A 25,729-nucleotide genomic window follows, 5' to 3' on the forward strand; every position below is an offset into this window, starting at 1 on the left:
CCAAGGCTTTACATTTTAAGTAATGTCATAATGCATGCCCTTGGTACACTTATCTTTATGGATAGTCTTACTCTACCACTAAAAACAAATTTTAAGTCTTCTGAAAATTCTAAGAGTTACTTTTCATTACAGAAATGGCTAAAAAAGGTATAATGTAGAAAATCAAGACCCCTCATAATCTCAGTCCTGTAGGTGTACTTCTGCTATCAAAACTCATTACCCTGTAAATGGCAGCTCTATCCCCCCAGCTTCTCTGGAAAAGTGTTGGAATTTTCTTTAATTCTTTGTTTTCTCTGAAAACCCTTGGCCAATCCATTATCAGATCCTGTTAGTTTTCCTTAAAAAAATATTTAGGATTCAACCAATACTCATTAACTTCATCCACACTAACCTGGGCCAGCTACTATCATTCTTGTTTAGTTCTACAGCATTTAAGGTATAAACACATTAGTGATAAAGTTTCAGATTCCACATTGCAACTAAGCTTCAAGAAATACACTTGTCATGTTTTATGGCATCAAAGAATACTCACAAATATAAAATGGCAATCAAAACACTATTCTCTTCAATTAAAAACATAATAATAGACACTTTGTGTTGATTGTAAAATGAGATATTTGGGGAAACTTAAAAAAGTTCATGGAAAAATAAAATTAAAAGATGTGTTTATTTTGGTACAAAATTTTTAAGCACATGTCAAGTTTTTTCATAATACATGTTTGCTATGAATTAAAACTATTTAGTTATTTGAAAGGCAGAGAGAGATACAAAGACAGAGAATTCCTTTCCATTGTATTACTCCTCAAATGTCTGTAACAGCTAGGGTTGAAAACAGGAACGAGGCATGAGTTCCAGGTTTCCCATAAGGGTGGCAGGAATACAATTACTTGAGCCATTCTAGGGTCTTGCATTAGCGAGAAGCTGGAGTTAGGAGCCAGGGCTGGGTATCAGCTTATCTGTATCAACCAGCATCCTAACCACTAGATTAAATCCTTGCTTGCCCTATGAACTTGTTGAAGAATTCTTTTATGCACGGATTTCACAATTTTTTCAATAAGACAAACATAATTTCATTAATTTTCCATGAAAATTATGAAGCACTTATATATCCCTATTAAGCTGGATATTAGAGATTTGTAAAATGTAAAACAATGCCATTTTTTCAATTTTTTTGAAAATATTTTTCATGAAAAATTATATTTATGTTAACATGTAACAAGCCTACTAATGATATTATAAAAAAGTGATTAAATTTAAAAAAAATTAATGTTTGATTAATATGGAAAATATTAATTGATGTAACTGATATAGCCTTTAATGAGCCAGTGTTCTTAGTAAAATCCAAAATCCTTACCACAATTTACTGACCCAATTTTATCTACATCTGACCTCACTTCCAAACATCTCCTTCCATCTTTTTTAGAATGGCTTCTACATCTTCCTTAAATATTACAAGTAACTCCTTACAGGCTGGTGCCGTGGCTCAATAGGCTAATCCTCTGCCTGCAGCGCCGGCACACCGGGTTCTAGTCCCGGTCGGGGCACCGGATTCTGTCCTGGTTGCCCCTCTTCCAGGCCAGCTCTCTGCTATGGCCTGGGAGTGCAGCAGAGGATGGCCCAAGTGCTTGGGCCCTTGCACCCGCATGGGAGACCAGGAGAAGCACCTGGCTCCTGGCTTCGGATTAGCGCGATGCGCCAGTCGCAGTGCACCGGCTGCGGCGGCCACTGGAGGGTGAACCAATGATAAAGGAAGAACTTTTTCTCTGTGTCTCTCTCTCACTGTCCACTCTGCTTGTCAAAAACAAAAAACAAAAAACAAAAAACAAACAAACAAAAAACAAACAAACAAACAAAAAAACCCAAAAACAAAAAAACCAAGTAACTCCTTACAACACAGCCTTTGCACTTGACTGTGTTTATGCCAAGGATATACCCACCCACAAACCCATGGCATCATTCTCTTCCTTTAATTCTTTTTTAACTATTACTTTATCAGTGAGATAATCCCTGAAAACTACATAAAAAATAGCACAAAACAGAACCCTTTATCTTGCTCTACATTTCATTTACCATGCTTGAATACTTTTTAAAAGTAGCACTTATTTTAAAATGTAGACTTGTCAGCCTTCCCTAGCTTGGCTCAAAGTTCATTAACAGCAGAGAATTTTCTGTCTTGTTCAGTGCCTTGAAAAGTACTTGACACATACTTTTTTCCTTGAATGAATGACTGAAATGGTCTTCTTATTTCATTTACATTCGCTTTTCCTTTGGAAATTTATATTTGGTTCACTAGGTATTTCTCAACAATGACACAAAAATTTTTTAAAATTCTAGAACATATTATCATAAAGTAGGATGGAAAACGGTAGAAATTATGGGAGACAGTGCAGGTATAAGAAGTGACTTTCATACCTGACATACTCTGAGAGCTTGGTCCAACACTGTTTTGGTATCAGTGTCATAATCTGGGCAGGGCAGCATGGCTCGGCTGAGATGTGCTTGAAGCAGCAGATGTGCTTTGGTGTGCGGGCTGTCAAATGAATGAGGATTTAACTCAATGGGAAGACATTTTGCCAGTTCACTATTCATATGATCTTCATTGTGTCTTACTGGCAAATCTGTGTATTCTTCCGCATCCTGAAAAAAAATCCACATACCTATTAGTTATATACATGTGTGTGTTTATGTGCTATATCAAAGGTATAATAATTAATGCACTTCTTAGCTTTGACTATTGATGTTTATTTCAAGTACAGTTTAGAAAAACCACAATATTAAGCATATCCCTTAGAAATCTGTTTTGTTCCATGTTATCATTAATATATAAGCAAAAGCTGGTTAGGTACAATATATCTAAAATTCATGGATATTCTTTTGCATTTACACAGTCAACAAAAATACCAGAGGACCTTTGAGACATCACACCATTCTATAATGGTGAGGCTACAGCAGTGGGCCAGAAACTGAGCACCTATCAGAGAAGATAAGACAAATTCTATAAAGTATAATTTAATGGTATGGCAGATATATTGAAATGAAGAGAACATTAGGGATAGCGCTTTGGAAAAGTTATCTTTCAGTTAGGATCTAGAAGAAGAATGGAAGAAATAAGGCAAAGCTGGAGAAAGGGGTGCGGACAGGAGAGGCAAAGTGAGAAAATGGTGACGAGAGGGACCATTAAGAATTTTAGCAAATTATTACATTGATAACTTATTCTGGAATATGTTCTGCAAAATCTTGTGCTTTGATTTTTCATCTTAGGTTTAGTAGTGAAAAGTAGCTTCCATGATGTTAGTCAATAGGGACCTCTAACTGAATCGACTAAACAGAACTAGACAGATCTATTTAAAAAGTCTGATGTACTTTGTTTGATAGAATTTGATGGAGTAGTAGGAACTGGATTTATCCTCCTTTTGCAGTCAACTCCCTCCCTATTCCCCCACCCCCAAAAAGAAGAAAAAAAAACAAAACAAAACAAAACATGAACCGATGTTCTTCAAATGACGGAACACAAGACTATGAAAGAGTGATCCATGAGATACAGAAAAGCAATTAAGTGACTCCTATTATTGCCTCAGCTTTCTACATGGAGTTTCCAGGTTGTGGTGCAGACAGGCGGGATTCAAGTGGACATTGAAGACTTCCTGAATTAAGGAAATGAAACTCAAAAGTGTAGGGAGATGAAAGCAGCTAAAGTTTATACAACAGGGTACCAAAGGAGGATACTGCACAGGAAGAAGAAGGGGTAGTGGGGAATAAGAAGGGGTAGGGGAAAAGAAAGAGAAGGAAAGATGGAAAACACTCCAGAAACCTGACTGCAAAGGACCCTCCTTGAATTTTCAGCACAGTACTGAATAGTGGAGGCATGTTTAGAAACTATCCAAACTTGGGGAAAGAATAATATAAAAGAATTATAGTGGACAGCATCTAGCACTCACTCAGTACCAGGTATGATGGTGCTTTTTCCCCCCATTCAAATCAGAATTCACAGGGTATAGGGTAGTGAAGGAAAATCTTGTCTAAGTACTAGAGAATAATTAGCTCAACAATGAGTGCTACTCTGGGCCAACATAACATACGATAAAAGCAAGACCTAAAATAGTCAAATAGCTTCAAAGTAATTAAGATTTCCAGAGCAAAGCTCAAGATGATTTATTCAAATAAAAAATACACAGTACTCAAAGAGGTGAAATCCACAACATCTGGCATTCAATTAATGATTCCAGGTTTGAAAAAAGCAGGAAAACAGGATCAATAATGAGGAGACCAAACAGTGCCTGGAAACTGACCTAGAACTGACAAAATTCTTAGAATTAGCAGGCAAGGCCATTAAAAGTTATTGCCAACTGTATTCTTTATGATGAAAATGTTAAGGATAACGAATCAAATTTTTAGAGATAAAAACTACAATGGTTGAGATGAAAACTACACTGTATTTTATTAACAGAAGAATACACATTGAAGAAGAAAAGATTAATAAGCTTAAAGGCATCAACAAAAACTATTAAAGATGAAAGAGAGAGAAAAAAGAATTTTAAAGATGACACAGCATCACTGAGTTGTGACGCAACTGCAAGTGGTGTGATGAACACTGGGGGAAGAAGGGCATAAAATAATTGAAGAAATAATGGTTGGGAAATTGCAATTTGATGCAAATTACAGATATAGAGACTTAAGAATTTCAATCAACTTCAAAGAAAAATAAAGAAAACTATATCACCGTGAATCAGCACTGAATTATTCCATATTACTGATAAAGAGAAAATATGAAAAGCAACCAGAAGAAAAATTCATTAGATACAAAAAAAAAAATAAGCAGGGTAACAGATTTGTCATCAGAAAATATGCAGAAAGATAACAGTGGGAACAGCATCTTTTTCAATGTACTAAAAGAGAAAAACAAACAAAGATCTGCAGTATAAAAGGATTTTCAGACATACAAGAGCTGAAATAATTCAGCAGACCTGCATTAAAAAAGTGTTAAAGCATATTATTTGACAGGAGATAAATGGTACCTCATTAAAATATGGATCTACAAAAAAGAAAGAAGAGCACTGGAAATGGTAATTGCGTGGACAAATACGAGTATATAACAATTTACGGTTATTATTTTAATATTAAAGCAAAAAAATACATCATGGACTTTGTAACATATGCAAAAGTGAAAAATATAATACAGTCCCATAATGCCTACTAAGGAAGAAATGAAGGTATAAATGTAAGGTTCTTTTATGACACATATGGAGTAGTATTTTGCTACTCCATACCAATTGAAGGCAGACTGTGATAGGTTAAAAATGAGTAATATGACTCCTGAAGTAATGACTACAACAGTAAAACACAATGGCTACAATTAGTAAACATGAAAAGCAGAAATAATCCAAAACAAGATAAGAAAAAGAGAGAACAAAATAGGAAAAAAGAAAAAAATGGGTATAAAAAGTATATTTTCACATCATAATGAAATTAAATTAGTAAAAAAAAAATTCTGGACAGCAAATGGTAAAAGTACACATTTATCCTAAGTATATCAATAATCATTAGGCGCTGGCACTGTGGCATACCAGGTTAAACCTGTCTACAGAGCCAGCATCCCACATGGGTACTGGTTCGTGTCCCTGATGCTCTATTTCCAATCAAGCTCTCTGCTAATGCGCCGGGGAAAGCAACGGGAGGTGGCCCAAGGGTTTGGGCCCCTGAACCTATGTGGGAGACCCAAAAGAAGCTAATGGCTCCTAACTTTGGATTGGCCCAGCTACAGCTGTTGCGGCCATTTTGGGAGAGTGAACCAGTGGATAGAAGATCTCTTATCTTTCCCTCTCTACCTCTCCCTCTTTTTTTAACTCTGCCTTTCAAATAAAATAAATCTTAAAAAAAATCACATTAAATGTAAATGGTTTAAATAGCTTTAAGTGACACGTTGTCTGCACCATAAAGCATAACTCTATAGTGCCTATATAAAACACACACATTTCATATACCTGTCTCTGCATACATATATTTGTATATAGATATATATAAAGACAAGTGTATTAAAAGTGAAAGTATAGGAAAAGATAAATTATGTTAGCACTAGTCAAAAGAAAAGTGGAATGCTAACATAAACTTCAGACAAAGTAGACTCCAGCAAAGAATATTATCAAGGATAAAGATGGTTCTTTCATAATGATAAAGAGATAAATCAATCAACAAGACACAACAGTCTGAGACCATTGAGCCCCAAATAACAGTTTTATCTTTCAGAAACTGATAAAATAAATACTCAAAAACATTTACTGAGATTTATCATATTCTGGATCACAAAATAAGTTTCAGGTCATATTCTGACCACAAGAGAATTAAATGAGAAACCAGACAGATATCTGGAAAACCCCCAAATATTTGGAAATAAATAAAACTCTTCTAAATAATATGACTCAAAGAAGAAATGAAAAGGGACATCAGAAAGTATTTTCAATTGAAAATAAAAACATCAGAATTTGTGGACTGTCACTAGGGCAGTATTTAGGTTATATTTATTTATTTATTTATTTATTATTTATTTAAAGGTATGCTCAGTTTCTTATTTGGCTCTTTGCTATGGCCTGAGAAAGCAGTGGAAGATGGCCCATGTGCTTGGGCCCCTTTACCCATGTGAGAGACCCAGAAGAAGCTCCTGGCTTCAGATCAGCACAGCTCTAACTATTGCGGGCATTTGGGGAGCGAACAAGTGGGTGGAAGACCTCTTGTTCTCTCTGCCTCTGACTCTCTGTAAAGTCTGCCTTTAAAATAAATGAATTAATTTAAAAAACTAATTATCTAAAGAATTGAAGAAACGTCATCAATGACTTTAGTTACTACCTCCCGAAACAGAAAAAGAAGAGCAAACTAAACTAATAAGAAATGGAAATAATAATTCAAATAGGAAACAGAAAAACAATGGAGAACATCAATGAGAAAAAAAAGTTTTTTGCAAAGATCAACACAATTTATAACCCTCTTGCAGACAGATAAGGAAAAAGAGAGAGAATACTCATACCTAAGTCAGGAATGAGAGGGATGGCATAGCTGCACGTTTCACAAATACCAAAAGGATAATAACATGAGTAACTCCATGCCTATAAAATATAAAAACTGAGACAAAAATGGACAAATTCCTTGAAAGATACAGTTTCCAAGGCTCACTCAAGAAGAAATACACAACCTGAAAAATCCCCACATGTATTTATTAAAGAAATTGAATTTGCAGTTAAAAGCCTTCTCACAGAGTTGGGAGTTTGGCACAGTGGTTAAGACACTATGTGGGATATGTGCATCTGTGATTGCAGTGCCTGTGTAGAAGTTCTGATTGAACTAAATGGAAATACATTCCCTACTTTTACCCAAACTGATCTAATATAGCCCCAAACAAAATCATTGCAAAAATCTTTTTTTTTTTTTTGTAGAAATTGACAAGTTGTTGCCAATATTTGGATGGAAATGCAAAGAACCTAGAATAGCTGAAACTCAGAAAAAAAAGACCAAAATTAAGGGCTAGTATTACTGGATTTCAAAATTTACAATAAAGCTACATAAATCAAAAATACCTACTGGGATAGAATAAGGAGTCCAGAAATAAACACACATAAACATGGACAGCTGAATTTTGACACAGGCTCATGGGCAAAACAGTCAAGAAAGAATAGTCTTTTCAAGAAATGGCAGTTAAATAACTGGATACACACATGTCAAAAAAAAAAAAAAAGGAAACTTTGATCTCTAACTTATACTATTAAAACATTCACTCAAAATGTATCAGATCTCTCAAAACAGAACAGTGAAATAATAAACAATCCAGTAAAGAATGGGCAAGATATTTTAATAGATATTTTATGTAAGGATTTGTAATATTATTAGTTTTTAGGAACATAAAAGTTAGAATGGTCAAAATAAAAATAATTAACATACCAAGTATTAGAGAGAATTTGGTAAGAACTGCAACTTCCATACACAGCACATGGGAATATAAATGTATTTTCTTAAAGCATTAAACATATATCTATTATAGGATCCAGCCCTTCTCTTCCTAGGGATTTACTCAAGAGAAATATACATATATATTTATATATATAATATATATGTATATAATATATACCCATATATTATATATAATATATATTTTAAATAAAATTATATATAAATAATATATAAAATAAAATATATTATATTTATTATATAATATATAATATATTATATATTAATTATATTATATAATATATACCCATATATATATAATATATACCCATACAAAGGCTTGTCCACTGCAGCTGACAGCCGTATTATGAGTAAAGCAAAAATTTGTAAATAAGCAAAATTTCCATCAAAGTTGTAGGATAAACAATTGTGTTACATTCATACAATGGAATTCTATTCACCAATAAAAATAAATAATAATTGCCAAAACATAGATGAGACTCAATTATGTTGAGTGAAGAATCTAGACCAACAGGGACAAAAAAATATACTCAGAAAGATCATCCAGCTAGACCAAGTGAAATTTATCCCTGTGATTTAGGGATGGTTCAACATATGCGAATCAATAAATTGACATATCATATCAACAGAATGAAGGATAATAATCGTATGATTATCTTAACAGATGCAAAGACAGCCTTTGGTATAAAAGGAACATACGTCACACAATAAAGCCTATGTATGACAAGTTCACAATCAACACTCTACTGAGTGGTGAAAATCTGAAAGCATTCCCACTAAGATCCAGAGCCAGAAAAGGATGCCCACTCTCACCTGCTTATTCAATACATTTCTGGAATTTTTAATAACAGCCATAAGGCAAGAGAAAGGAATTAAGGGTATACAAATTGGAAAGAAGGCACTTAAATTATTCCCATTTAGAGATGACATGATTCTCTATGTAGGTAAAAACAGACTCTCAACAGGAGACTATGAGAACTGGTAAGAAAATTCAACAAAGTTTCAGGATATATAATAAAAACCAGTAGCATTTTTAAATATTAATAATGGTCTTCCTAAGAAAAACTTATAACCAACACACCTTTGACAAATGTGCTAAAAAGATTCCCTGGAAAAAAGGATAGTCTCTTCAATAAGTTCTTCTGGGAAAACTGGATTTTCACATGCAGTAATTTGAAACAAGACCCCTACCTTACACTCCATACAAAAATAAACTCAAACTAGATCAATGAACCAAATATAAGACCTGCAACTGAAGTTATGAGGAAAACAGGGGGAAACACTCTAAGACACTGGCAAAAGCAATGATTTTTTTGACTAAGACCCCAAAAAGCATAGGCAATAAAAGCAAAGATAGATGAATGAGATTATATCAAACTAAGAAGATTCTGCACAGAAAAGGAAAGAACAGAGTAAAGAGACTTCTGACAGAATGCAAACCATGCATCTGGTAATGTGCTTGTGTTAGCAGCACAAATACCAAAATATGCATCTGGTTAGAGAGTAATATCAAGAAAATTTTATAAGGAGCTGAAGAAGCTGAACAACAACAAAACAATACAGTTACAAAATGAGGGAAGAGGACTGCATGTTGTAGCACAGTGTTAAGCAACCACTTATGATATGGGCATCCCACATCAAAGAGCCAGTTTGAGTCCTGACTACTCTGCTTCTGATCCAGCTCCTCATTCATGTGCCTGGGATGTAGCAGATGCCTTCCAGGTGGGAGACCTGAATGTAGTCCCTGGCTCTTGGTTTCAGCTGGGCCCAGCCCTCACTGTTGTGGCAATATGAGGAGTGAACCAGTAGATGGAAGATCTCTCTCTCTCTCTCTCTCACTCTGCTTTTTAAATAAATAAATAAGTCAATAAAAGAATCTAAAAAAAGAAACAGGAAAAGGATCTGAATACAGATTTTTCAAAAGAAGAAATATAAGTGGCCAATAAACACATGAAAAAAATTCCCTGTATCATTAGCTGCCAGGGAACTGCAAACAAAAACCATAAGGAGTTATTACCTCACTCTAGTTAAAATGGCTTTCATCCAAAAGCAAAAAAATAACAAATGGACATGAAGAAAAGGGAGACTCAGCACACTGTTGGTGGAAATGCAAATTAGCATAGTTATTATGGAAAACATCAAGTTTCCTCAAAAAACTAAAAAAAAAAAGTCTAATATATGACCCAACAATCTCACTTTCAGAAGTAGATCCAAAGGAAATGAAGTCAGCACATAAAAGTGATGCCTGTATTCCCATGTTTATTGCCACTCAATTCACAATAACAAAGATCAATCTAGACACCTATCAACTAATGATCTCATACAGGAAATACCCTTTATATCACACACACACACAAACACACACACACACTATAAAATAGTACTCAGTCATAAGAAAGAACGAAACCCTGACATTTGCAACAAAATGAGTGGAACTTACGTTAAGTGAGATAATTCAAACACAGATTCCATTTGTTTTATCTCATATGTGGAAGTATAATATATATGTATGTTAAAATGCATAGATGTCACATTTTGTTTATATTTAGAAATGTCAGATTCACTGAATTATACCCCCTTACATATTAATATATGTTTCTTTTTTCACTTTATGACCTTTGGCATGAATCTCACATTACATAATATTTTTGCTTTCAAGAAAAATAGCACATATTTGTATTTATATAATATTTTCATATGATGTGAATTAGGAAAAATGTTCAGAAGCTAAATTTACATGTCTTTATTGAACTCTTCTCAATGATTTTCTGTCATTTGAAAAATTTAAAATAAAAATTAAAAAGGCAAAAACATAGAAGAGATACACAGAAACATGAAGGAGTTTTGCAAAGACATCTGACAAAGGTTTATTGGGAAGGCTTCCTGCAGGACAAGGAGTTAAGCTAACACACCCTGCATAAGCCCATATCAATGAGGTAAAGAGAGAAGTGAAGAGTATTTTAGGAACAGTATAACAGGGCTTTGAAAAAGCCATGGAAAAATGGATTTGATAGATAATGCAAAAATGTCTACAATAGCTTTGAACCCACACGTGTATATACAAAGGCCTGTAATGGGAGGGAAACTGGTAAGCTCAAAATGAAGGACCTGCTATACATGAATGACAGTGCTGGTTTTTTTTATTTTTGGATTTCAGGTAAAATTCAGGATTGACGCACTGTCAACTGCTTACTAATCCATCTCAACCCAATGTCTGGATTCCATCCAATTCCTCATCATCAATTCTACTTATCTTCTCAGACTTGCCAATTCGTGTAGAAAAAAATAAACACATGAAGGAAGAAGATGGCTTAGAAATCTAAATTATGATCTCTTCCTTTAAGGGAATTAGAATCATATTTGGGGTAAAAATTTGTATAAATGAATAATTATTTTAAGTATAGAATAAAGTACTACTATTCAGTGAAGAGCACTGAAGAAAACTGGGCGTGTTGGAAAGCTTCCCAGAAGAGACAGTGTTTGTTCTAGACTTGGAACAATTTATAGAAGAGGAGTTTTCCTGCATTCCAGGACAGATAAGGAGGGTCTGAGGTTTAAGCCTCAGGGATGAGAATGATGAATGCTATTAATAGCTGAGAAGTTGGGAACACTCAGTGAGCAGGAGCTTTGTGTCAGGTATGTAAAATACACTTAAAGAGAGAGCAATAATCCAGACAGTTGGGTAGAGGTAGGGAGGGAGAAGAAACTAACTTTAAATCTGTCTCAGAGTCTAAAAATTCATTCATAGATTTCTCTCTCTTCTTTATACTGTCTGTAAAAATGATTCTTTCTGATATTTTACTAGAAGAAAATGCAATAGCTTCCCTAATATTGCAAATGGAATTGGCTCTCTAGGTTTCAGATATGTAGGAAACAGGATGACACAAATTATATGAAAGTTAATTAAAATAAAAATATAGTAAGTATGAATTTGTCTGAATGTATTAATTAATAGTATTATCTAAATTATCCACTTACCTCACCACACTCTTGATCAGGTTTAATAATATAACACCATCAATCACCCTTATCCCCAGTAAGGGTAGGGGTGCAGGAGAGAAAGAGGAAGAGGAGAGAGAGATCAAACAAGAGACTGAAAGGCAACAACACATTTCCCAGTCTTAGCTCCCAAATATGTCTGTAAGTGCATCTGAGTATGAGTATTCTAGTATTCAGAGACACATTTTTCATAAACTATGACTTCTACATGCAAGACAACTACTTCATTTGGTACTAAAGAAACACTGGTGTGCTATAATGTTTGAGGGAAAACTAACAGTGCTGTCACTGGGAAGCAGCACATCAGAGCAGGGTTGACTACACAAAATCAGGCTTACTGTACATGTGGGGTTATTTTCAAGTGTCTTTGTTCTTAGGTGATTTCTGTTTTATTTCCTTACTTTAGGTTAGATTCTCATCTCTCTGTAAGATGTGACCCCTCCATTCTCTAAAGCGTGCCAATTCTGCTTGAATTACCCGATTTATTGCTTTAATCCCCTTCTTCACTAGGATTGTGAAGTTGCTCACTGCCGGCAGTATCAGTATCAGATGAGTCGGCTAACAGCTGAGTACATGTTAAGTTGGAGAAAATGCGCTGCAGTAGTGGCATCTAAGTTTAATTAGAGGACTATCAAATCTCTAATGCAGGTTACCCCAAAATAGTAACCACAATAAAACACTGAACTCGGTGCTACCTCTTTTCAATGAATAAAGCAATTTTTTTAAACTAAGGGTTGCTTAATTTCTTTGCAAAAATGATATACATTTTAATACAAATTAGATTTTAATTTCCATAATGGGTGAGGTCTTACTGTGCTGGGTAGTTTTTAGTATCCAATATTTATCTAGCATATATTATTGATGTATATTCACAAAGGTGTACAAAAACAAGCATAACCCCCTGTCTTCCAGAGCTCTGTGGTCTGGTGGGGAGGCAGATATTAATCAAAATAGACCACAGATAAATGTAAAGATGGCACCTGGACAAGTACTATAAGAAAGAGGTACACATTGTAATGGGGGAGGGGGTCAGGAAGGGGTGTTGAGGAGGGTACAAGTGAGCTCAAAGACAGTAGAAATGATTTAAAAAAAAAATCAAGGAAGGGAGAGATGCCAGGACTCAAATCTGAATTGAATTCCTTTAATAAGGGGAAATACTTTTTAAAAGGCTTACTTTTCTCTTTTGTTTTCAAAGATTTATTTATTTAAAACTCAGAGAGAGAGACAGAGAGACAGAGAGACAGAGAGAGAGAGAGAGAGGGAGGAGAGATATCTTCCATATGCTAGTTCACTCCCAAAATGGCCTTACAGCTGGGGTTGGGCCTGGTGGAAGCCTGGAGCCAGGAGCTTCATCCTGGTCTCCCATGTGGGTGCAGGGGCATAAGTACTTGGGCCACCTTTCTTTGCTTTTCCCAGGCTCATTAGCAGGGAGATGGATTGGAAGTAGGGCAGCTGGCTGGTACCCATATGGGATGCCAGCATTGCAGACAGTGGCTTAACCCGTTTTGCCACAATGCTTGCTCCTACTGTTGCTTTTCAAACATGACTACATACATACTTGAAACATAATTCAAAAGTGCCTATATTGCTTTTGGTATTAAATAGATACTTTTGCTGGATAAGTTTTTTTTTCATTATGAAATTTGTCACATACAACAGTTTTGAGAGCTTCAAAGGAGTTATTAGGTTTACAAATAACAGAAATATCAAATCAATATTTTCTGTAACAAAAATTATTCATAACTAACAGGTCTCTTCAGAAGCTATTACTTTCTTTGAGGATTCCTTCTTCTTACTTACAGTGTTTGATTTAAAGGGAATTCAGAGAATGTGGCAGTAAGTTATCCACCCCCTCAGAGATATTACAGATCGTCGGGGTGGCATGGGGTGGCGTGAGATGGCCGAGAGAATGCAGGATCTGGGAACTGATGCAACAGGTGGGTCTTCAGCTTTGCCATTTACAAGCTGTGTGACCTTCTGGGAGTAACTGTACCTTCCCAAGCCCCAAATTCCTTGTCTTAAACTGGTGTTTGGCATAAGTACTTAATATGATGGTGTTTTCAAAGCATGTAAATATGCTAAGACTTGCTGTATTTTAGGCATTGTTATTATAATGATCCCCAAATTCATATCACATAGGATGTTAAGTTACTTTTAAGGTTCAATTATTTGAGTTTCATTATAGAGTTTACAGGTTAACTCTTTGTCTGTAATTAAATATACTTCACTGTCTGAAATGAGATTTCATGAACTTACTTTAAAAAATACCATTCTTAAAATATTCAAGGAAACGATGTGTTCTTACACTTACGTTGTTCTAGTAGTTGTACATTCAGTTTATTCAAGTAATCATATATTTATGTAATTATGTCACTGACAATATTGTTTCTTTGAAAAACAACATGATATAAGAGACAATCAAATTAAAGATAAAACACTCAGAAATTATATCCTCCAGTTAAGTTTTTTTTAAGTCCTTATGAATTAAATGTTCACAAAAGCACCTCAGTATGACATAAGGAAATATGCTCTTTTCAGTGCACCCCAGTGGAACTAGCTCAAAATAACGTGGAAAGAAAGGCGGAAAAGAAGGAATCATCGACTAAACTGGGTGCAACTTTTCTAAAGGAAAAGCAGTGGAGATAGTTACACTCTGAAACCCCACAGGGGTTTTCTAATTGCAACCCAATTGCTAGCAACCGCCAAGAATGAAATAGAAAATATTACTGATTTTAGATCTACTAGGATGAATAAAAATCTTCTTAGTATTATTGGTTGTTTGATTATGGACCCGAGACGCTGACTTAAAATGAAGACTGAAGACAACTGCCATTTAATCCTCAAGTGCGCTGCCAGACTCTCCTGTGAAAACCCTGGCCACTGATTCCTGGAATTCCAGTTTACAATTTTTCTAAGCTCTTTACAATGTGACATGCTTGCTTCACCACTCTACTTAGCACTTACCTCCCTCAAGTATTTTATTCTGGATGTTTCAGAACACTTACAATGGAGATTTTGTAATTTAGTTTAGATTGATTAGGAAAGCAGCAATCTCAGGATCAAGAGAAAGAGCTGGTAAAATAATCAAAATCTCTGGCTAAAAACAAACAAGCAAACAAAAGACCTTTCTAGTCACTTCTTCCTTAGTAGGACACTCTATTTACCTCCACATTACTCCTCCAATTTTAAACAACTTGTCTAGCTAATTTCCTGTGTGTGATCACTGACTATAAGTGAGGTTCATTTTCTTATCTACATCATGTAGGTAATTAAAGGAAATTGAAAGTGGGTAGTGAAGCTTTCATGCAACTGGGATTGCAGCTGAATGGAGGGCAGCGAGGTCAGTGGAGCCCATTATATTTTTATGTGAGACACTGGTGTGTCTGCCCTGTCCTTGTTTATTTAGTGAAGGCTGGACAGACTACTAACGGCAAATCTGTGTCTCTGATTTGCCCAGCTGTCCTTGAATAGAGACATCTCCTCCTGCAAATGTTAAATGACAGTGATTGACAACCTTTGATGAACTCTGCTTGAAACCCCCTGCTACTGTTTTTAGATTGCAAAAGAAAAAACAGAATAAAGAAACATCTTTCATAATCACATCAAACGGTCCCTGCTGTTCACTCAATACTTTTCATTTTGTTTCCCTTTTCCTTACAAAGCTCAATCTGTTCCACAAATAACTCAAACTGAGTTATTCTACGTAATCTATACAATTTAAAAAAAGTTTTGTATGTGTCTACATAATGTTTGCATATTCACACTGATTTTTAGTTTACTGGGTATATACATTCTTAAAGGGGTTTAGTCATACCACTATGCCACGTAACTTGCTACTGAGAAGAATCTGGCAAACCTATGTTGCTGAGATACGTCTTTCAGCTACTAACTAGCTGGCACTTGGGTATACTTTGGGTTCCAGTAGTTTTATTTGATATGTGTAAATCTTACATGTGCTTGCGGCCACTGAATATGCTGACTGTCCATTTTTGGCTTTTAGGTTTGTTAAAATAAGAAAATAACGATTAAATACTTACATACCTTACTTAGGTTTTTTTTCTTTATTGAAGGTGTGATGAACAAATGAATGTTGTGTGTGTGTGTGTACGTGTGTTTATGCATGTAGATTTTTTTTTCTTTCAGGTACACTAACTATAAAAGTCTGGTTTACAAACTAAGCGAATTACGGAGAGAGGAAAGACACAACCAGAATGCGTTTGTGCTTGGTCTTGTGTAAACATTGCATCACAGTAAACTGGCACTTTCCTCTCACTGCACACATCGCTGTCACACTGCATTCACTACATCGCAGATAAGAGGGCACTTGTACAAAGGCGACAGCAGCCTGATCAATGTGAGAGACTAAAGAAGCTTTATGCTATAGCTTAATCTCTGTCTTGGGAAAGGTAAAACTTATAAAGTTAATGAGTTCTAGACTTTAAGTAGCACTTGATTAATTTGTAACATTCTGAGGTGTTAAAACAAACCCAAATTAGTTTCTCACATTCCAGTGCTGTCTTTTGGCCACCGAAGTTTTTGTAAAAGCATTTCAGTAAATTTCCTGATAGGAACCCTGTTTAATTTCTGTGCCTTTGTGAAGTGTTACATTAGTTGGCTATCATGTCTTCTACAATGACATTGGAAAAATGATGTGTCATTTAACCAGCCAGGTCCAGAGATGTTAAGGGAAAAAAAATGCCTCACATTTTAATTTTCATTACTTCAGATTGCCTTTATTCAACCTTTAATCAATTAAAAAACTGAGAATGAACTAACTTCTTTCTATACAGTAAATGCATCTAATTAGCATTGTTTCTAGCACTTCTAATTTGTATTTTTATTAGAATTATGTATTCAAATTGAATAATCATATACTATCATATTGACAAAAACTTTAAAACAAAAAACTGTTATAAACTAGACTTGTATAGTATTTACACTGACGACAAAACTCAGTGTAAGGTATACTAGGAATGAACTTAATATTTCATGTTAAATAAAATAATTTAAAAAGTTTCTCTTCCTTTCTTTCTCTGTAACTCTTTCAAATAAACACATCTTTTTTTTTTTTTTTTTTTTTTTTAAAGCAGGGGGCAGTGTTGTGGCACACTGGGTTAAGTCACTGCCTGCAACACCAGCATCCCATGTGAGCACTAGCTGCTCCACTTCCAGCTGCCTGCTGATGCACCTGGGAAAGCAGCAATGCTGGCCCAAGTGCTTGGGCCTCTGCCATCCATGTGGGAGACCCAGATGAAGTTCTGGGCTCCTGTCTTTGGCCTGGCCCAGCCTCGGCCATTACGGCCATTTGGGGAGTGAACCAGCCAATGGGAGATCTCTCTCTTTCTCTCTGCTTTTTTCTCTGTAACTCTGCCTTTCAAATATATAAAATAAATCTTAAAAAAAGGCTCTAGGCTAGAAAGTATCTGCTGAAGAATAATAAAATGAAGCTCTAAGAAATTAAATAATAAGTTTTTTTCCCAATATGTCCACAATCTACTCTACCATAATAAAGTATCAAAACAATTTTGTGATATGTAGACAGTATAGACAGCAAAAGTATAAATACTGCTAGATATAACTGTAATGTCTTATAAGATCTACGTGTGATTCCTTTCATGGATTATTTGAGTACGTGCGTTTGATTTGTATCAATGACTTAAATTAATGGACATATGTTTACCTTACAAACAATTTAGGGCAAGCATAGAATCATTTGCCAAAAAATACATATGAAGAAGAAATAACTTATTCTTTCCATTGTATGAAGGACCACCTGGTTGACAGCTGGATTTTAGGGGATCTTACAATAGTGGGTAACAGCAGGTCTGTCGTACTTAAAATAATTTCAGTGGTAAGAATTCCATCAGAAAGTTCTATTTCCCAGGATTTATAGCTAAGTCCTTAAAAAATCGCTCTTTGATGAAACTTGAAAAAAATTCCTCAGTTTTCAAGGATGTAATAAAAATGCCTTATAGCTTAACAATGTTTAGATTTTTTTTTCTTTTAAGAAATAAAAATCTTCAGGCTATCAGGTTTGGATCCTGAAAAGGGATACCAAGATTAACAGCAATATGTAATAACTGTGTAAGGTTAAATACCACACTCTGCAATCTACGTTTAAAAGCTAAACACAACTTTTTTCTTACTAGCATCTTTCTGCTTTTAAAACATCACATATGTGTTATTAGATTTATATCTATAGACTAAAAATAAATATCAAACAGCAAAGAAAAAACTAAAACAAAAATTACACCCAAAGTGGAAAAGATTAAGGTGTATCATTAAAACGCTTCTAATATATTTAATATTTATTGAACATTTTTTGGTCCTGAAACTAAGACATGCGTATAGAAAAAATTAAATCTAAAAGTGAAACATAAAAATGAGTATACAAGCAATCTTAAAGGACAATACAGAAATAATTGCCAAATGAGTAAAAAAACCCCACTATTGACATTTATTTATAAAAGGTAATAATCATGGAAGCTGAATTACTAAACATTTTAAGAGGGAGTAAAACCAAAGTGTATGGATGAATGCTAGATGCATTGTCCAGAGATGAAATTGGTTATATACACAATGTATATAAAGGTGAGAATAAGAAGTTAATCAGGAGAAAAGTAAGTAATTTGTAAGAGTCTAATGGGAGATATAAATAAAAATTTAAGATTGCAAGAGTCTTGACAACAAGGTTAAGGAAATAATACTTTATAATGTACAAAATTATTTCTAGATAGTGGAAGAGAGAAGTAATTCAAAAGGTGTTTTCAGATTAATTGGAAGGGGTGACTTGGGAAGATTAAAGAGGAGAGAGAAAATTGAAAGATCTAGGAGATTATTTTAGGAATGGGGTGATGAGAAACAAACAGGAATTGAAGATCAAACTTTTTTTTTGAAAGGGATGCATTTTGAAAAAAAATTACAAAAGGAAGACTGAATATACACGGTAACTGCTTTAATACGAGAAATTAGAGAGAAAAGAAGAAGGAGCCAAAGATTTTCTAAGGTGTTCCCCTTGGGGATATGAAAGACTGAATAAAAAGGTGAACCAATGAAAGGAACTGCCAGTCTTTTGGGCAGGAAAAACAAGATTTTAGATATTCTGGGTTTTGGCTACAGAAGGACAATGAAGTGCAAATGTCTACTGAACCAGCAAGGCATGGAACTGTAGTTCACAAGAGAGGTCAAGACTGCTGACTGCAATGTGATCCTTCTATGTAAAGGTAATATTTTAAACTATAATAACTGTGGTGTGACCTGAGAAAGCAGGTACATAGGAAAGCACATAACCAAGAAACAAGCTTTGGACAACAACTAGAGGTAAGCACAGGGAGAATAGCCAATGACAAAGAATAAGAAAAAGAACTGGGTATGATAGGACAGTAGATTTTTATGGAAAGATTATCAAGAAGTAATCTATGTTGTCAAACCTTATGAAAAGCTCTAAAAGAGTAAACACTAAGAAAAGGCTATGTATAGCATTGGTGACATTGGGGACTTTTGAACATTTTGTTAATAATAATCCAGAATACATAAGTTAAGAATGCACAGATGGAAAATAAAAGGAAACAGCAGGTTGAGATCCATCTACATCTATCCTATAGATCGACTGACTGACCATCTAATCCACCTACCTATCTACCTATTTTTTGGACACAGTAAATGATAAAAGGAAATAAGATAGTAACAAAAGCAGAATGATAAAGCCAGATTAAAGATTCCTAGGTTAGAGATTACCTATACATATTAGTGAGTATACGTTGTAGTAGTCTATAAGGTAATTTTAAAAAAATATTTATTTTATTCATTTGAAAGAATTACAGAGAGAGATAGAGCCAGAGAAAGAGAGAGAAAAAGAGAGAGAGAGAGAGGACTTCCATTCTGCTGGTTCACTCCCCAAATGACTGCAATGGCCGCAGCTGAGCTGATCCGAACCCAGGAGCCAGGAGCTTCTTCTGGGTCTCCCATGAGGGTGCAGGTCCCAAGTAGTTGGGCTATCTTCCACTGCTTTTCCAGGTCATAGCAGAGAGCTGAAGTGGAAAAGGAGCAGCCAGGACTCAACCAGCATCCATATGGGAAGCCAGCACTGCAGGCTGAGGCTTTAACCTGCTGCACCACAGTGCTGGCCCCAGGTGATTTTATAAGGAACAATGTAAATGGAGCTACTGAGGAAATTTCTTCAATAAAGAGTTATGATGTCCTAAGTTATCTTTTTTTTTTTTTTTTTGGAGAGAATGATTTCCTCCAAGGTTGTGTGCCAAAAGTTAAATCCAAAGTGAAATGTTTTGGACCCTGATGCATATAATTATGTTAGAAAAATTTCATTCCTTCAAAAGTACCCCCCAAAATTCATTTGATTCCACTTTTTTTCTAAGAGTAAGCCAACAGTTGAGATACATGTCCAAATTTTGTTTAAACGTTTATTTGAAAGACAGAATTACAGAGAAAGAGGGAGAAACAGAGAGCTCTTCCATCTGCTGGTTCACTCCCCAAATGGCTGCAATGGCTAGGGCTCGGCCAGGCTGAAGCTAGGAGCCAGAAGCTTTGTCTGTGTCTCCCATGTTAGGTAGCAGGGTCCCAAATATTTGGGCTACCTTCTGTTGATTTCCCAGGACATTAGTGGGGAGCTGGATCAGAAGTGGAGCAGCCAGGACTTGAACCGGTGCCCATATGGATGCCGGAATTGCAGGTGGCAGCTTTACACACTGTGCCACAATGCCAGATCCCAAATTTTTTGATTAAAAATAGGTGAACACTACCTCATACCTTTTCATTACATTTGCTAAGATATAACATTAAATAAAACTTTCCTTGTCCCTTCTAAGTATAAGATAGTAAACTATTTTTATGTAGATTCAACTTAACTGACTTTTTCTAAGGGTCAAATTTCTCAGTCCTCCATTACTGCCTCTTGTTTGACTATCTCAATCTTATTTAGTAAGTAAAGTAACAGTTTCCAATTAATTAGGCTGAGAATATGATATAAATTCTGTGCTTAAAATTTTGGCTATTTAAAAAGCTCCCAATTCACTAACAAGTGAGTGATTATATCTATATTACTTTTATATATCTGTTAAGTTAAATCTCTGTTTCAATGATTTGAAAGTTTTATTTATAATTTTTCAAGAGGAAAAGGGGTTTCATGGGTAAAACCTGAATCTCAAGCTAGCTAGGGTACACAAAAAGGGCACAGAAATCTGCCATGTCATGAACATATGGGAATACATTCAGAATTCTGCTTGGGCATTACTATCTCTATTGATAGAAATATAAGTATTAACATTTGTGCCTCAGGATAGTTTGTAAAATCAGAAAGTTAAAAACCATAAATAAAACACCATGATACAGTAAAACTAGTGAAGCAGGTCACTTTCAGCATCCAAAGTTTCCCAACTTCCTTTCCTAGATGCTTGACACGCACACATATCTGAGATCCAGAGTTCAGAACATGAGAGACTTTTGTGATACCCTGACTGGAGCAAGAGACTTGGCCATGTTGACTGGCCAGCAGCTACTGGTATGGACAAATCGTTCCGTATATTTACTTAGTTGCAGCCCTGTAATCATGAGTTTGTCAACTGCAGAGATGAAGACTAAAAACAAATTATTTTCAGAATATATTAGATGTAATTTTTTTTTTTTACATTAAAAAGATGTATTTGAAAGGTAGAATCACTGAGAGCGAGAAAGAGAGTGAGAGAGTGAGAGAGACAGAGAGAGACTGAGACCTTGTATCTGCTGGTTCACTGACCCATAAATGGTTTCTGTTCTCTCATGAAACAATCTTCCTTATGAAGACAGAAGGTTGAATGTCACCATGGAAATAACCACATGGTATATAAGCTATATCTGAAAAAGACAGCTTTGAGGAAGTCATTGTAAACATGTACAAAATGAAGAAACTAGAGATGCATTTTTCCCCCTTTTTTAGGCTAGGTATAGTACCTGAAGATATCATAAAGCCACAAAAGCTGGCTTATTTGCTATAGATGGGGGGAAATAATTGCTTACATCCATTAGCAATCATTAATGCCTCTAAAATGATTTAGCAAATGACTCCAGGCTTCTTGCTAACCCTCCGGTTATTGTTCCAGCCTGTCTGAGAGTTGCTTGCTTGTATTCTCTATTATGTCCTCTGGCTAGAAAGCTTTCCTGACAATCATGGAACTTGCATTTTTGTAAGAACCCTTTCTATTAACTGCTAATCTTTCAATTTTAACTTGTGTTTTAGAAAATTTAACTTGTTTATAACTACAAAATGCTCTCAGAAAAAAAAAAAGTAAGATTTGGACTCAGAATCAACAAAAATCTAAAACTTAACCAGAAGAAAGATTTATCTCATTATGGAGTGCTTGACTAGAGTCATGGGAGAGACTGATTTTTAATTAAACAGAGGATGTATCTGTCACATTATTCAAAACACATTGGGAGGCTATAAACACATTTCAATAGAGCTTTCACTACTGAAAACATGATGAAACTCATCTTTTGGTATGGAAGTCAGAAGGACTTTAGGAATTACACATAATTTTGCAGTCATACCCAATCTTCCTACCAAAACTTTTACACTGGCTCACTTAATCAGGATTCATTTGACTCAGCTTCATCTACCTTCCTGTTATTTTCTCAAAACAAATACAAAAGTCCAAAAAAGAAAAAAGTCTGTCCCATTAATGGATGACATCTTCCTCCTAAAATATTCAAAAGAACATGCCATAGGGCTTGGAAGAAGTTAGTACTTTTGAAATAGTAGAACCTAATAAAAACTGCCTTTCAAGATAAATAATCTTAAAATGACAGCAGTCATCAGATGTTTAAATCCTGTTACATTTCTTAAGAAAGTCACCGAACTTTATTTTGAAACCCATATTCATTTTTCAAAAAGATGGATGTGCTTACAGATCACACAATAAGATATGAGAAACAGGTGTCACTTGGAAATCACGCATTGGGAGAATGAAAATGAGACCATTTAAAAATAGACTGGATATACATTAAAAAACAAAACAAATGCACACACACACAAACAACTGCCAGTGAGATAGCTAATGATATGTGTTCCAGGTAATACACTTAAGTGGGCACTTTGGGCATCTGATGTAGAGTCTGCTCAGGAAGAAAGTTTTAGCTTCAGTTCATGTTTGTTACAATTAAATATCTTCATTTATTAACTCATAACATTAACTACTTCCTAATATTTAGAGTTACCAATATTTTGGTTCCAGGGCAAACTTTTAAGAAGTTATATTTAGAGACAACAAAGAAAAATAGAGATTTTCAATACCAGATGTCTGGGAAGATCCCATTTGGATTTGAGCTACTTAAATTTGCAATCATGTATTTATACATCTAACAGAGCTTCTGTTTCCCCCAGAATCAGAAAATTAACTAGCTTTGTAGCATCTTTCTTGATCTGCCACCCGTGCCCTGAGGATTAGAGACTCCACCTGAGCTTGTTTTACAAGCATAACAGAAAAAATTAATCTCTGCTGGCAGCGCTCCCACTGGGATACTGATGAATAATGATATCCCTCTTTTGCTGCCCTCTCAGTCCACTAGAAAAGCCACTCTAACCCGGCAACGTGGAAACTGCTGAAACCATTCCAGCTGTGGATTAGCAGGCAGTCAAGCATCCATCTGCTCTGTGTGAATCAAGAGAAAGCAAACATACATTCTTATGGCTAAAGTCATATTCAAAGCCTGTAACATCTGAGATAAACATATATATATATATATCACACATATACACATATGTACACACACACAAATGACCATATATGTATGTATGTATAAAGTAGGCAAGCACATACTGTAAGATAAAATAACCTAATTCCTCAATGCAGTTTGTATTTCCTTGGTACTTTAAATGTTGGGAAACAAAGTAAATGTTTAGGGGTTATAAAGAATATCTGTTAAGTCTAGTATTAATTTGAGGCTGACGAACTAGAAACTGATCTTCTAGAATGCAATATGAGAATACATCAGTTATCCATACATTACTAGATTCTCAAATGTGGCAATCAACTTACTTGTTTTACAAGGTAGGCTGGCTTAATCAGTGGCCTTGTCTTATTGTTACATGGATGTAATGGGTATCTGTGGATTTTGTCTTCTCCAAAAAGGAAAGAACAATTATTCTGGGTCTACAAGTAGCAAGATTGTACTTATCAGGACTCTATCAGTTGTTTATTAATGGGCTCTCTAGCACTTTATATGCTCATAGTGTAATGATGACTGATGTTTATAATGATAGCCTGAGGGACTCTAAAAGAGCTTTGGGATCTTCTGAATCATGAAATAGATAAATATATAAACACACATATACATTTCATCAACAGAATAACTATATCATGTTCCTAGTCCACGATGAAAAAAAAAAAATCCCAATCTGCTTTTAAGTTCTAGTCTTGGCGTCACCCACGTCACTTTGGTGTGGGTTTCAAGTGACATTTTATCTATCTTTTGATTTTCTGATTTTAGTTGCCTTTGCTGGTTATTTTGATGCCTTACTGCTTCCCCTCCCCCCTTTTCCTTTTTATTTCACTGATTAAAATACTAAAAGTAGCTCAAGGTCATAATCATTCCCATGCTTTCAGTCCAGAAATACCATGAGCTCAGTCACTGGTTCTGCAAGAAAGCTTATTTGTTCATCTACCAGAAGAAGATGCCTGTTTGGCATTTATTTTACAAATTTTCTGCCAATGTCTGATAAATCACAGAAAGTATCTACAAAAATGATATGGAAAACCTAAGACTTGTAAGTTGAAGCAAATATTTATAGAAAAAAATTTTCTGTTATCAAAAGAAAGAGTCTAAAACTGAGATTACAGTGCTTGAGCCAATTACATTATTCTTTTGAGTTACCTACAAAAAATGAATTAAATATAAGAAAGTGTAAAATTTTATGCCTCTGAGGGCAATGGCATTTGGAAATCACTTTTACTTCCAATCTTTTCAAAGCAAAGTTTAAGTTCTAATTTTCTGAAATAATCAAATTTCTAAAACATGCTTATATTCTATTAGATTGTCAGCTGAAATACATTATAGAATAAGTGGGGTCCTTTTTAAGGAGAATGTAATGTTAAATAAAAGGCAGATGTTGCAAATAATACTACTGTAATAAAGACCATTTCTGTGTATTTTATTTGATAGTTAACAACAGAATTTTTCAGAGTACATCTAAATGTGAAAATGAGGAACATTTATTTCTTTGGATTTAGAAGTCAAAAGATATTTGGCGTATAATGCATCATTGGAGAGGAAATTCCTCTAGGTTTATGCCATACAAAAGAACTCGGTATAAAAATAGTCATTTTAGGCCTTTTGGTGGTGGGAAGACTACAGTTTGTTAAGAATCATTAATAGCTAGTGCTGTGGTTTGAATGTGTCCCTGGTAAGTTCATGTGTTGGTAATGTAAACTCCAAATTCTTATGTTAATGGTATTTGGAGGTGGAGCCTTTGGGAGGTAGAATTAGATGAAGTCATGAATGTGGGACATCCATGGCAGAATTAGTGGCATTACAAGAAGACAAAGGGAGACCCAGGGCACTCTTGGTTCTGTCTCGCCATGTGATGTCCTTCACCATATTGTGCTAATTAAATATTATTTGTATTCAACATTCTGTGTATTAAATGCAACAAAGCACTTAGCAGATGCTGGCATCATGTTCTTGAACTTCCCAGACCCCAGAACCATGACTCAAATAAGCTTACATTCTTTATGAATCACTTAGTTTCAGGTATTTTGTAGCAGCGACAGGGAACACACTAAGAGAA

At 35.0% G+C, this 25,729-nt stretch overlaps 1 protein-coding gene across 5 annotated transcripts in view; it reads right to left on the bottom strand.

Moving 5' to 3' along the window:
* The window catches only part of ASCC3 (activating signal cointegrator 1 complex subunit 3), a 382,634-nt gene that overhangs the window by 30,493 nt on the left and 326,412 nt on the right, over nucleotides 1-25,729 (bottom strand). For all 5 annotated transcript variants that reach the window (XM_062186549.1, XM_062186553.1, XM_062186551.1 and 2 more), the window contains one exon: nucleotides 2,413-2,637. In XM_062186549.1, the coding sequence (XP_062042533.1) occupies nucleotides 2,413-2,637 (225 nt within the window). The remainder of the gene's footprint in view (nucleotides 1-2,412; nucleotides 2,638-25,729) is intronic.

Source organism: Lepus europaeus, chromosome 3 (assembly GCF_033115175.1).
Source record: "Lepus europaeus isolate LE1 chromosome 3, mLepTim1.pri, whole genome shotgun sequence".
NCBI lineage: Eukaryota > Metazoa > Chordata > Mammalia > Lagomorpha > Leporidae > Lepus > Lepus europaeus.